Genomic DNA, 13,121 nt, shown 5'->3' on the forward strand with positions numbered 1-13,121 from the left:
TTCTTAAGAAGATGTTCAAGAATTCCCAAGAGTCCCCTCGGAATACATCTAGAATTACTCCGAGAATTCCTCTAGAATTTCAACAGAAACTTCTTCTGGAGCTTCCCTTAAATTTTCTTATTTCACCGGAAAGTTCTTTTGGAGTTCACGAGAATTAGTCTAGGAGCTCTTCATGCATTTCTCCGATGGTTCCCCAGGACCTGGAAAGTTTACAGGCAATTGGGTTCTTTAGGGGTGTCCTGATTATTGCATAATCGGAATCTCCGTCCAAAAATTAGTCGAAATCCAAAATTTCATCATTTTCGGTGCCCGGGAACTATTTTTAAAATGCATTTAAAGTTTGTATGGGGAAAATTTTTTTTTCGGGGCGAACTGTCACTTTATCGATTGAACTGTCATTCTAGCCACGGAAATTAAAACTGTTTTGTTTATTTAACCATCAAAACAAATGAATCGGGGCGCAATAAAATCACCTTATACTCAGAAAAATGAGCTCTTTCGATTAAGCTAAAGAAAATGGCAACATGCCTTCCCCATGAATACCACGGGAATTCCTTTCAAAGCTTCTTAAGAATTACTGCAAGACTTTTGGTAGAATCCCTCCAGGATTTCCCAGGCGTTTATCCATGATTTTCCTGGAAATGACTACATAAATTAACTGAAAATTCCCTCCATTGTTTCTACTTTTTTTTTCAGGAGTTTACCAAGATGTCCTCCAGTAATAGCATGATTCTCTCCAGGATTTCCCTAGGATTTTTCCATAGTTTTTTTTTCAGAAAATTCCTTAAGAAGTTCCTCGGCTATATTTCCACAAGTTTCACAAAAAAACCCACGAAATTCTCCCAGAAGTACCTAGGAAACTCCACAAGAAGTTTCTCCAGAATGTTTCTTGAACTTCCTCAGGAATTCCTCAAGATTTTCGCAGATTCCGCCAGGAGTTTCTCGGAAATTCCTCCAGAAGTTACACGGGAATTCTTTCAGGAGTTCCTCTGGAATTCCTCCAGGAATATCTGGGGAAGTTCTTCGAATTTTTTTTTCAGGAGTTTTTCGGAACCTCACAGAAAAGTTGATCGGAAATTCATCCTGGAGTTTTAAGATAATTTACTTCAGGAGTTCACCGAAATGTCCACCAGTAATTGGATGAATCTCTTCATAATTTCCCCGGTGTGTTTTTATCAGGGTTTTTCAGAATATTCCTGAAGAAGTTTCTCAGCTATATTTCCACGAGCTGCACAGAAACTCCCACGAAATACTTCCAGAAGTTTCTCTATAATGTCTCTTGAAATTCCTCAGGAATTCCTCCAGAAGATCCTCGGGAATTCCTCCAGGAGTTTCACGAGACTTCTTCCAGAAGTTCCTCTGGAATTCCTCCAGGAATTCCTGAAGTAGTTCCTCGGAAATTATTTCAAGAGTTTCCCGGAAATTCCGAGAGAAGTTCCTCGGGAATTCCTCCGGTAGTTCAACGAAAATACTGTATACTTTAGGAGTTCATCAAGATGCCCTGCAGCTCTTGCATGATTCTCTCCAGGATGTCTCTGGGGTTTTTACAGGGGTTTACAGAAAATTCTTAAAGAAGTTGCTCGGCTATATTTCCACGAGCTGCACAGAAATTCCCACGAAATTTCTCCTTAAGTTTCTCGGGTATTCCACCAGAATTTTCTCCAGAATGTCTCTCAAAATTCTTCAGGATTTTCTCCAGGAGATCCTCGGAAATTCCTCCAGGCGTTTTACGAGACTTCTTCCAGAAGTTCCTTTGGAATTTTTCCAGGAATTCCTGTCCAACAAACATTGTTGCTGGAAACTGCTGTGGAACAAACTGCTCTTAAGCAAACTATAGCTTAAGAAACTGTTATTCACCTAGTTCTGTTACTTGGGTGTAGTAGTTCCTCGGAAATTAATTTTCAAGAGTTTCTCGGAAATTCTTAGAAAAGTTCCTCGGTAATTCCTCCTGGAGTTTCACGAAAATTTACCTCAGGAGTTCACCAGGATGTCCTCCAGTAATTGTATGAATCTTTCAAGGATTTCCCTGGAATTTTTTCCAGGGTTTTTCACAAAATTCCATAAGAAGTTCGTCGGCTATATTTCCACGAGTTGCACAGAAATTCCCACGAAATTCCTCCTGAAGATTCTCTGGTATTCCACCAGAAGTTTCTACAGAATGTCTCTTGAAATTCTTCAGGAATTCTTTCAGGAGATCCTCGGGAAATCCTCCAGGAGTTGTTTCAAGAGAATTCTTCCAGAAGTTCCTCTGGAATAGAGTTTCTCGAAAATTTTCTTCAGGAGTTCACCAAGATGTCCTCCAGTAATTACCTGATTCTCTCCAGAATTTCTCCCGGGTTTTTTACCATGGTTTTTCAGAAGATTCCTAAAGAAGTTCCTCGGCTATACTTTCACGAGTTTCACAAAAAATTCTACGAAATTCTTCCAGGAGTTCGTTCGGAATTCCTCCAGGAATTTCTGAAGTAGTTCCTTTGAAATTCTTTCAGGAGTTTCTCCGAAATTCCTAGAAAAGCTCATCAGGAATTCCTCCAGAAATTTTCCAAAAATTCCATCAGGAGTTCTTCTGGAATTCCTCCAGGAACTCCTCTAGGTGTTCCACGGAAATTCTTTCAGGAGTACCTCGGAAATTCCTCTTCTTTTATTCGATGCAATTCCCAAAAAACTCCTGGAGAAATTTCCGTGGAACTCCTGGAGAAATTTCCGTGGAACGCCTGGAAGAATTTCGAAGAACACATGAATAAATTTCCAGGGAAAACTCAAACGAAGTTCTGGTAGGAATTTCCTTTAAACAAAAACCTCCATGAAACTTTTAGGCTCTGTCTCAATTGGGATATTAAAAATAATTTTAATCAAATTTGACAGTTCGAAAATTATTTCAAAGCTCGAAAATCATTGTGCTGTCAAATTTAATTTTTTTTTCTGGCCCAATTTAAACACGTCACTGTTGATCGATGTTGACAATGTTGCCTTACCAAAAATGATTCCGCTCAGAAATGAAAACTTGTCGGAAAATTTAAAAACAAAATATTATTTTGCCTTGAAATTTCTTCGATGCTTTCCTCATTTATTCCTCCAAGTTGCCTCTCACTAGAAATGATGGTTCTTCCGTAGCATAATTTCTCCAGCATGTGACTCTTTAGGGAGATTCCTGGAGAAACTTCCGGAAGAATATAGAAGAAATTTGTGAGGAATTCCTGACAAAACTTGGAACGGATAAACCGATCAGCATGACTCTTGCACGGTTCGACCCGTATTCTTGGTGGCAGTGTTTATATGTGGAAAAAGTTATCAAAATTATCAAGAAAAATATGAAAATAGTGAAGTTAATGTTTTTCAATGAGCTGGGAAGAAATTCACCATGATCGAAATAAAACTAATCTAGAGGGCGGTCAACAGTTGTAAAAGTTTGCCGAGGCAGCTAGTAAATATAAAAATGTGTTTGAATCCCCTTTGAGGGAAAATATCTTAAATACTGATTTTTTATGACGGAGTAGCAACCATTGACATGTAAAGTCAGATTTGATCGTTTTTTTTTGATCGTGATCGTAAATACTGATTTTTTTTATGAGCAGGGAAGAAAATCAACACGATCGAAATATTTATCTAATGCCGACTTCTTGAACAACTTTCCGCGTGAAGCGAGCAATAGCGTTATATTCTGCATGACGTGGTTAACCGTTATGTGGCCGGCAAACTTTTTGCTTTTTTCTACATCGTATATTTTAAATGGGTGCTGGGTACCCGGGTACCCTGCCGGCCACATAAGGGTTAAATGCCAAAAGGTCATAGGGGCTGTTCATAAACCATGTAGACCGAATTTTGGCCATCTCAGACCCCCCCCCCTCCCCCCTCGTAGACTTTTGTCCATACAAAAATTTTGAAATTTGTATGGAGCGTAGACTTTTGCCAGAACCCCCCCCCCACTTCGCCCAAAAAGTCCACGTGGTTTATGAACGGCCCCATATCACTTATCAAAGTGAATCCAGACCCAACGATACCTTCCCTACTAACAAGCAACCCTTCCTACAACCTTTGGTGAAGACGTGCGGTAAACGCCAACTTTCACAAAACAAAGGTTGTTATTAATATTCCTTCCTTCTTCCAACCTGACTGCAAGGACGTGGCCGGCGCCGTTATTGTACCGTTAAAGAGAGCCTCTGAAGCGTGCACGGTGAGAATTGTTGACCACTCCCAGTCAATCGTTCAGTTGATTCATTGTGCAACTATCATTGGTTCGGGTCAATCACGGAGTAGCAACCATAGATATGTGCAGTCAGCTAAGCTAAGCTAAGCTAAGCTAAGCTAATGCCGACTTCTTGAACAATATTCAACGGAAAACACTTCGCTATCCGTCGCCAATCAAGCTACGGACTTCAGCAGGATAAAGTACAATTACAATTTCATCCATACCAAATTCATACACATATTTCTTTGATAAAAATGATTACATTATATTTATTACGGACGCATAGACGGGCCCACCTCAAAATCGAAGCAAGAGAGAAACAGAGAGAAAAGCGCAAGCCGATATGTAAACAAACACCAGTGGACAAGCGTGCGCATGTGCGAGCCGGTGAGGACGAAAATTATCGTTCTGTCAAACATAACCCGACGTCTCCACTAGACAGAAATGTCTTGCCATTTTGCTGGACAGATGTGTCATGACAGAAATGTTCTCTCGCTGTTTGCATGGAAAGCAGCGGTGTTGATCATTTCTGTTACGTTTACTCTTTCTGGCAGCAAAATGGCAAGACATTTCTGTCTAGTGGAGACGTAGGGTAAGTCTGCTCTGGAGCAGAATTATTTTTGACAGTTCGAAAATCAAGGAAAAATAATTTTCGAACTGTCAAATTTAATTAATAGTTATTTATGTAACGAGTAGCAAAAAGTTGATTTTTTCAGCACGAGTCGTACATTTATCCAACGAGGCTCGCCGAGTTGGATAAATACGAAGAGTGCTGAAAAAATCGAGTTTTGCAACGAGTTCCATACAAAATTTTATGCAATGATTTTTTCATAATGCAACTCATTTGAGTTGCATAATATTCATAATGCAACTCAAATGAGTTGCATTATGAACATTATACAACTATTTTTCATTATGCAACTCATTTCAGTTGCATAATGAACCAGTTCGGAAAAAATAGCCATTATGATACCAAAATGAGTTAGATAAAATGTAAATTATGATACTGAATTGCATAAAATTATTTTTAACCCTAAAAGGGATACCTGGGGTCCATTTGGACCCCAGGCGCTTTCAGAGCTCGTCTTTGGTGGAACACACTCAGCGAGGTGGCGAAACTGAGGCCATGAAGGTATCCCTTTTAGGGTTAATATCCCAATTGAGACAGACCCTTAGTAAGAACCTCTATTTTTAGAGGTTTTCGAACAACTAATGGGAGAATACTCAGAAAAATTCCTGGAGGAAACTCAAATAAATTCATAAAGCACTGTATTTTAGAATCTTTGATGGCACTAAAAAAATCCTTGAGTGACATGATAAATAGGTAACGTACAAATTTACACTTCGATTGATGTCTCAGATTGACTAATTTTTATCGCGATGGCACAAATGCCGCAAATGCAGGATGCTTTCTAATACCAGAAATGCCGTTGTAAATCACATGAGTTATTCCATCACAATTTCGTTATTCATAGCAATTTGATCCAAAGACTCAAGATCTTTGATCTTCGTTCACTCTCAACAATAATATAAAAAAGTCAGCACATCATTAATTCGCCGATTAACAGTACTTATCCTGCACCGTTAGCTCTAGAAATTCAATTAGTCTCTCACACCCCGCCGCCAGAGCAACATGTCGATTGATACAAATGCTGCAATTTGGAATGCCATTTCGAGAACATCCTTCAGATTCCAGCAAATTCCCAACATACTGCAACCGCACATCGCAGCACATACGGCAGCGGTGCTGCCGCTGCTGGCTGCCTGTCGAGTCGATTGATATTGGAGAACCAAAATACCGGTGTTAGAGAGCGAGAGAGAGAGAAAGAGCATATCGTTAGCTTTCGCAATCGAGTGTGGCATTACATAAATCTCGGAAACCCATTCTGCCAACATTCATCATCTTGTCAATGCTGCCGGGTCGGGACCACGGGCACACGGTGTTTACGGTGCGGCGGGGTATAAGCATACTTTAGCAGGATATACATACCCCCGGTCTCGGTATCGAATAATTCACGTGCGATATAGCACGGCAGCAGCAAGGACAGTAAAAAAGTCCACGAGGTATTTCAGCAATCCACCCTATCCATATTCTCGAAAGCAATACACACGATAGCTACACGGAAATAGATTTCCCCAAGCACACACACGCTCCTTCTCCGGAGTGGAAGATCCTTGCGCTGGCAAGACGGAAATTGCGAGCAATTTATACACCCTATCCTCACGTCACGTACCTTTCCCCGCTCGAAGTCCACCCAGCTGGCGGCGATACACACGGGAATGGACCACGCTAACCGGAAGCTCCAGTCTTTTCTTATAACACACGCCGCGTTTACCTATCATACAAAATAACAACGCGAGATATCGCACACTCTGTACATTCCTATCAGCATTCGTTCAATCTCTCTATCTCTTTTGAGCTTTTTTTAAAAAGCAGTGTAACTGTACAATTATTAAACCAACAGGGTCTGTCCTTTCATAATACACAACACCTATAACCCTAGCACACGCTCTCGCTACAGATTCCGCTTACCGCTACTTCCGATGCTGACGGCACTGATGCTACCCCGACCGCCGGCCATTTCGATTCCGATGACACCGCCGCCGCCACCTCCGCCACCACCCCCCAGATGGTGATGCTGGTGCAGATGATGATGCAGATGGTGATGGTGGTGGTGGTGCAGCAGCGGTATGCTACTGGCACTGATGGCCGCCGCACTCGACGACGTGGACGTGGACGTGGCGGCGGTGCCCGTTTCGGTCAGATTGTACACGGCCATCTCGGCACCACCGCTGCTGCCACTGCTGCTACCGCCACCTATGCTCGCATTACCGCCACCGCCCCCGTGGAGACCGACGCCGGCGGTTGCGATTATAGATGCTGATGATGTGGTTTGTAAGGTAGTAACAGTAGCTTGCTGCGGCTGCTGCTGATTTGCTGAACGTAATAAATTGATTTGATTATTATTATTAGCGCGATATGTCAAAGCGTGATTATTAGTGGCATTTACATTGTTATTGATACGCTCCTGCGCGGCCAGCCGATGGTGCGGAGTCGTTTCGTAGCCTCCGAGGCCGGGTCCACCGACACCACCACCGGTGCCCAGATTGTTGAACGTAGTCGTAACAAGGTTATTGTTGTTGTGATGATTGTGATGGCCAAGGCCGGGACGCATTAGGTGGCCGCCTCCACCACCATCCGACGGGCCGTGTGGCATCAGACCAGCGCTATTGTACTGCTGCTGATGCGGGTGAATGTTTACGTCCAGATCACCGCCCCCGGCACCGATAAGGCCATGGTGCTGCAGATGGTTCGGCAAATGCAAATCCGCCGCCGCATTGTTGGCCATCTGGTGATTACGCCGGCGAACCTTGGAGAAAACTCCGTTGAAGAGTTTCAGCGCGAATAGGGCGATTATGACTATCACGACGCAGATGGCCATACTGATGTAGATGAGGATTTTGATGTCGTCGTCGATGATGGACAGAAGCGAGAGTTGCGTTTCGTCTATGGCGTCGATCAACAGGGCAAAGTTGGTCAAATGGTTGCACATACAAACGGTGTGGGTGGCGTTCGTGTACTCTACGGTGCATCCATCTTCGGACCATGCGTGGTCAATGTAGTTCCAGAAGACGCAGGCCGGATTGGAAACGTTCTTTGTCCTCAAATGTTTCAGAATCATCCGAATTGGCTGGGAAAGTTGTATATGGCGACCTTTGCCCAGACTAGCGGAAATGACTTTACTGTTGAGCAATCGCTGTCGCGGCGCCGCGGACGCTTCATTTTTAGCTGCATTTGAATCATCCTGCTCCAGTTTGTTCTGATCGACACGTGGTTGCTGAACGTTAGACGATTGTGGCCTCAAGATTTGTTCTAACCGATCGAATGCCACAAATACTATCCTCACCAATCCGCCTTCGCTGTTCTCTATCAGCGCCGCTTTGGGCAGTTCTATCTGATCGTTACTAACCTGCCACCGTTCCTGACTGGAGTCCGGGAACACTTCATTCTTTACAAAATTCCTTGTCTCTAACACTCGTATCGAGAGCAGGATGTTCTTCACCTTCTGAACAACGTGTCGTTCCCGAAGAATCGTATCGGCCAGCAGGAACGCATTATCCTCCAACCCGGTCAGCAGCGACGTCGCCACCCGCATCTGATCCTCCACACTCAAATCCAGCCAGCTGGCATGTTGGGACTGATCCAACAGATTGCTTCCGGTTTTTACTACACTATTCAACAGCTCGTACACCAACGCCTCACGCTGTCGCTGATCCGGCAGGGTTTCGATATCGAAGTGCATCTTCTGCGACATGGTTTGCATGATTTTCGTTGCGACTAGCATATCTCCTCCGTACAGCGTTTTACTGCTCGTTACCTGCGACAGATCGTTCGCGATCGAAATCAGCGACGAGTCCTGCTGGTTTACCCGGATCTCCAGGTTGTTGAGCCACAGCGATCGACACTGCGTCAGATCCGGTTGATATGAGTACCACGTGGCCACTGCACCACCTCCTGTCGCACCGCCGCTGCCGCCGCCGCCGCCACTCCTACCGCTAAGGTTACTATTAAAACTAATATCACTTTTGTTATTATCATCTAGTAATGATTGTTGCTGCAAGTGCATCCGCTGCTCCGGCGTCAGCGATCCTATTGCTACGCATCGCCACTTGGCAATGCCGGTGGCCCCACCCGGACAGGGCTGCACGTTCGCCTCCCCAACCCGAGTCACATTCCAAAACAGATTCCGCGCCGTCGTAGGACCACACGCGTGACTCACATCTAACACATTATTCACAACACCGCTGACGCTGCTGTTGCTGTTGCTATTTCCACTAATGCTATTGCTATTACTACCACTATTATAGTTGTTACTACTATCGCCGTGATTATCATCATTCTTCTTACTGCTAGGATGGTTTCCACCTAATGAAACATTGCTTTCGTCGTAGCTTTTGCTACCATCACTTCCGCTATCCCTATCTCTATTAGCGTTGGATAATACTGCCGTTTGCGTCGGAAAATAGTCTTCATCGTCACCGAAATCTTCATCATCTTCCGGAGCACTTTCACCCTTCCCCCGTTTCGCCGCATCACTGCCGCTGCCACCACTAATTGTCTTGATAATCGCCATATCATCGTTCACGCCTTTGCCTCGAAACGACGGCGGCGACTGCTGGTTCACCATCAGCGTCTGCTGCTTGTACGGCGTCGTCGGTTTCACCTTCCCAACGGCCGTCGTGGTACCGACGCTCCCGCTACTCGCCGACGCCGAAGACGTCACCCCGAAACCCGCCAGCGGATCGGAAAAGTTCAGCTTACTCAGCACCGGGTTCCGCACCGTCGAAGTGCTCCACACAATCGGCTGCGAAGTCTTCAGCCACGGCGGACTTGGCCTGTTCGTCGTCGTAGACGACTGCGCCGCTGATACGCACTGGTAGTGCGCCTCCAGATACTTGTGCGTCCCGGGGCACGGGTCCCCGAACATGTTCGTCGACGCCAGCACCGAACAGTTCTGCTTCTGGGCGCACTTCGAGTGCAGCACCCTCAAGCTCTTCGGCGACATACAGTTGACGCTCCAGTCCACGTTCCCGTGGTCATTACAAATTGTGATCGAAAACCGCCCGTAGTTGGCGCGGATCAGGTTGATCAGGTCGCCATTCTCGCACTCGATCATCAGCGTCTTGCCCTCGCACGCGTACGCCGTCTCGTACTTGGGCGCCAGGGCAAAGTTGAGCGTCGGGAGCGTCATGAGCAATAACGCCACACTGCTCCAAACGCTCCTCCAGTTGGAACAGCTGGCCTCCGATGCCCGGAACTTCCTCCTTCTCCCCCTATGCCTCAAATTACCGACGCTTGCCATGATAGTCGTTGTCATCATCGTCGTTTGGCTCATGGCTGCGTTCTTCTTTTTCGTTTTCTTCTGCTGCCGATGGATTTTAACGATTGCTGGTGCATATCATTCACACTCAGTACTGCTGCTGCTGCTGTTGCTAATCCAATTATTCGGAATGGAATGGACCCTCTGCATGCTGTTCCGGTGATTGCGAATTATCTGTCGGGAATAGAAAAGAGAACAGGAAAAGCACTTGTTAAATCGTGACCAATCGATACTATCATGGGAATGTGCTGGATTATATTTTTGTGGGGGTTGTGGAGTGAGGACATTTCGCTCACAGGCATCACAAGGGTCAGGTTCTAGATTTGGCTGATTGATGGTATAATTATGCAGGGGTTTGTTTCTCTACGAGTTCGTTTGAAATATGAAAGATTAATAATAAAATTGGTAATATAATATGTAGCATTGACTTACTTTTAGAAGTAGAAAATCATGGGCTTATCTTATACAGGGTGTTAGGTTCCTGAGTGCAAACTTTTTAAAGGGTGATAGAGGACCATAAATGGTGAAAAAATTGTTCTACGCATATGGTCAAATCTCAACCATTACGTAGTTATTCAACTATCCATGTTTTAGATTATTATTGCCTTAACTGACTATAAATTGAATTTATCGCAGTTTTTTTACCCTTATTCGAAAGATTATTGAATTTACTATCAAATGGCGTCTTAGAATCGATTAGTTTAGATAAATAACTTAGTTTTCTAGACCAAATAGCTCAAAAGTAGCGTGTTTTAATTAGTTTTTGTCAATTAACTTTGAAAAATGCATAATAAATTAAAATTATTTCTTTGGCAAAGTTATGGCCCTTGTTCCACTCTACAACTCGTTCTTTGATACCAAACTTCTATCTCTTATCGTTTTCTTGCAATTTCGATTTAAACATCGCATTTCAGATCATAAATTTGCAACTGTCAATGTAAGTACATTATTGCGCACTGTGCCGCACAATTAAATCGAAATTGCAAGAAAACGATAAGAGCTAGAAGTTTGGTGTCAAAGAACGAATTGTAGAGAGGAACAGGGGCCACAACTTTGCCTAAGAAAGAATTTTAATTTGCTACGCATTATTCAAAGTTAATTGACAAAAACAAAATAGAACACACTACTTTTGAGCTATTTGCACTAAAAAACTTAGTTATTTAACTAAACCTATCAATTCAAGGATGCCATTTGATAGACAATTCAATAATCTTTCGAACAAGGGTGAAAAAAACTGCGATAAGTTTGACCATTTTGAAGTTATAGCCAGTTAAGGCAATAATAATCTAAAACATGGAAAGTTCAATAAATACGTAACGGTTGAGATTTGACCATATGCGTAGAACAATTTTTTTACCATTTATGTTCCTCTATCACCCTTTAAAAAATTTGCACTCACGAACCTAACAACCTGAATTTGTAAGTTTCTAGTAAACAATAGGGTAAACATCATTTTCGATTGGCATATCGTCATTCTTCATAAAATCAGCAGTACTGTTTAACACAAGATTTCTAACAGTATCTATATCAATTTTAGAACTATTGATCAAAACGTTTACTGCAGTGGTTTTATTTCCTATCCGAAGAATAATTTTCTTGTCCAAGCTGAAAATACCGACGTTTTGCTGTACATGTAGTAGCTAACAAATCTTCCAAAAATATTCGTCCGTTCCTCAAAGAAGTAACCTCCACATAACCTCCAATTAGCACCAACCTAAATAAACTCGAATCAATTTCATCACTATCTATTGTACATATTTGCATTTGTCTTATCTTGCTTCACACGAGAAACGTTTCGATTGCAATCCATCAAAGCTATGTACATAGTAGATAAACATTACGATTAACCTCTTTTGTTATTACTTTTATCGATCAATCTTCCCTTCCCTGGAAGAGATAAACGAAATCCACGTTCGAAAAGTTCAAATCAATAAATTGCTTTTCCTTGTAAGATTTATCATATAGTTTGTCAGTTGTAATAGCTTCACCCACATTCAAATTACATTGATTAGGTTAATTCTGGAGTTCGATTTGGATTGGTCGTACGTGCCCTTTATTACCAGCGCGACCTATTCAAATGAAAGTCCAGAGTTCTCATTCTTGTGGCTTTGTGAATTTGCACAAAATACTACTTTTGAATAGTTGATGATTGATAGATGATTGAATAATAACTTATTGAACGAAATAATCACACATACTTATTGGTTACATGGATAGATTGAACCACGGTTATTAACAATGGTGAACTCAAATTCGCTTCCCATATATTTCCTCGCGCGCAAAAATATAGGTTCATCATATGTCTACGGTAAAATTGTGTAAAATTTAATAACAAGGCAATGTTCAGAAAAAAAGGCGTTTTTGTTCTCTCTTCAGAATAATCTTAAGATCACTTCCTTGATAAAGTTGAAACAAAACAATTTTAGGACAACAGAATTATTGACAATATTGTCATTGTCAATATTTTTTTCAATACTGTACACTGGGTAAGTTTTAAGTTTTCTATGATGCAGATTTCGTAGACATGGTACTTTAGATCTCTATCAACAGTACGCCAAGCTCGAAAGACAGCTGAAGAACCTGCTGAAAGCGATAAAGCGTAGATATTGGCCAATGTGATTTATATAAGGTGTGGAGCAAGTCATCCTCTGATTGTGTTAGTGGAACACAAAATGTAAACAATCTTGGAGGGGAAGTTGGTGACGTCATACCGTTTCATAAGCTAAGCGGATAGTTCATACATGATATGGACGTTAGCAATTTATAACACAACACAATAATCGTTTAGAGCAGTGATTCCCAAAGTGGGCGAAATCGCCCCCTTGGGGGCAAAAATCAGGTCTAGGGGGGCGAAAATTTGAGAAATCAAAATTGGGGGGCGAAAATACTAAAAAAGGGGGCGATTTTTTCAATGATTGAAAAACATCAAAAGTATTGAATTACAAGTCGAGAATGTGAACTGAATCATAAAAACTCCCTGACATTCAAGCTTACAGTTCAAGTTTTGTCTAGGATAATAAAAAAAATGCTGTGACTATTAAACATAAGCATCA

At 42.5% G+C, this 13,121-nt stretch overlaps 1 protein-coding gene across 3 annotated transcripts in view; it reads right to left on the minus strand.

Annotated features, from left to right (window-relative positions):
* Positions 1 to 5,079: 5,079 nt before the first annotated feature.
* Positions 5,080 to 13,121, minus strand: part of LOC109423417 (latrophilin Cirl) — a 237,558-nt gene continuing 229,516 nt past the window's right edge. For 2 of the 3 annotated variants that reach the window (XM_062858435.1, XM_062858434.1), the window contains one exon: positions 5,080 to 10,242. In XM_062858435.1, coding sequence (XP_062714419.1) covers positions 6,703 to 10,083 — 3,381 coding nt within the window. In that variant the 5' untranslated portion in view covers positions 10,084 to 10,242 and the 3' untranslated portion in view covers positions 5,080 to 6,702. The remainder of the gene's footprint in view (positions 10,243 to 13,121) is intronic. The other variant, XM_019698399.3, reaches the window with a different exon arrangement.

Source organism: Aedes albopictus, chromosome 3 (genome assembly GCF_035046485.1).
Source record: "Aedes albopictus strain Foshan chromosome 3, AalbF5, whole genome shotgun sequence".
In the NCBI taxonomy this organism is placed as follows: domain Eukaryota; kingdom Metazoa; phylum Arthropoda; class Insecta; order Diptera; family Culicidae; genus Aedes; species Aedes albopictus.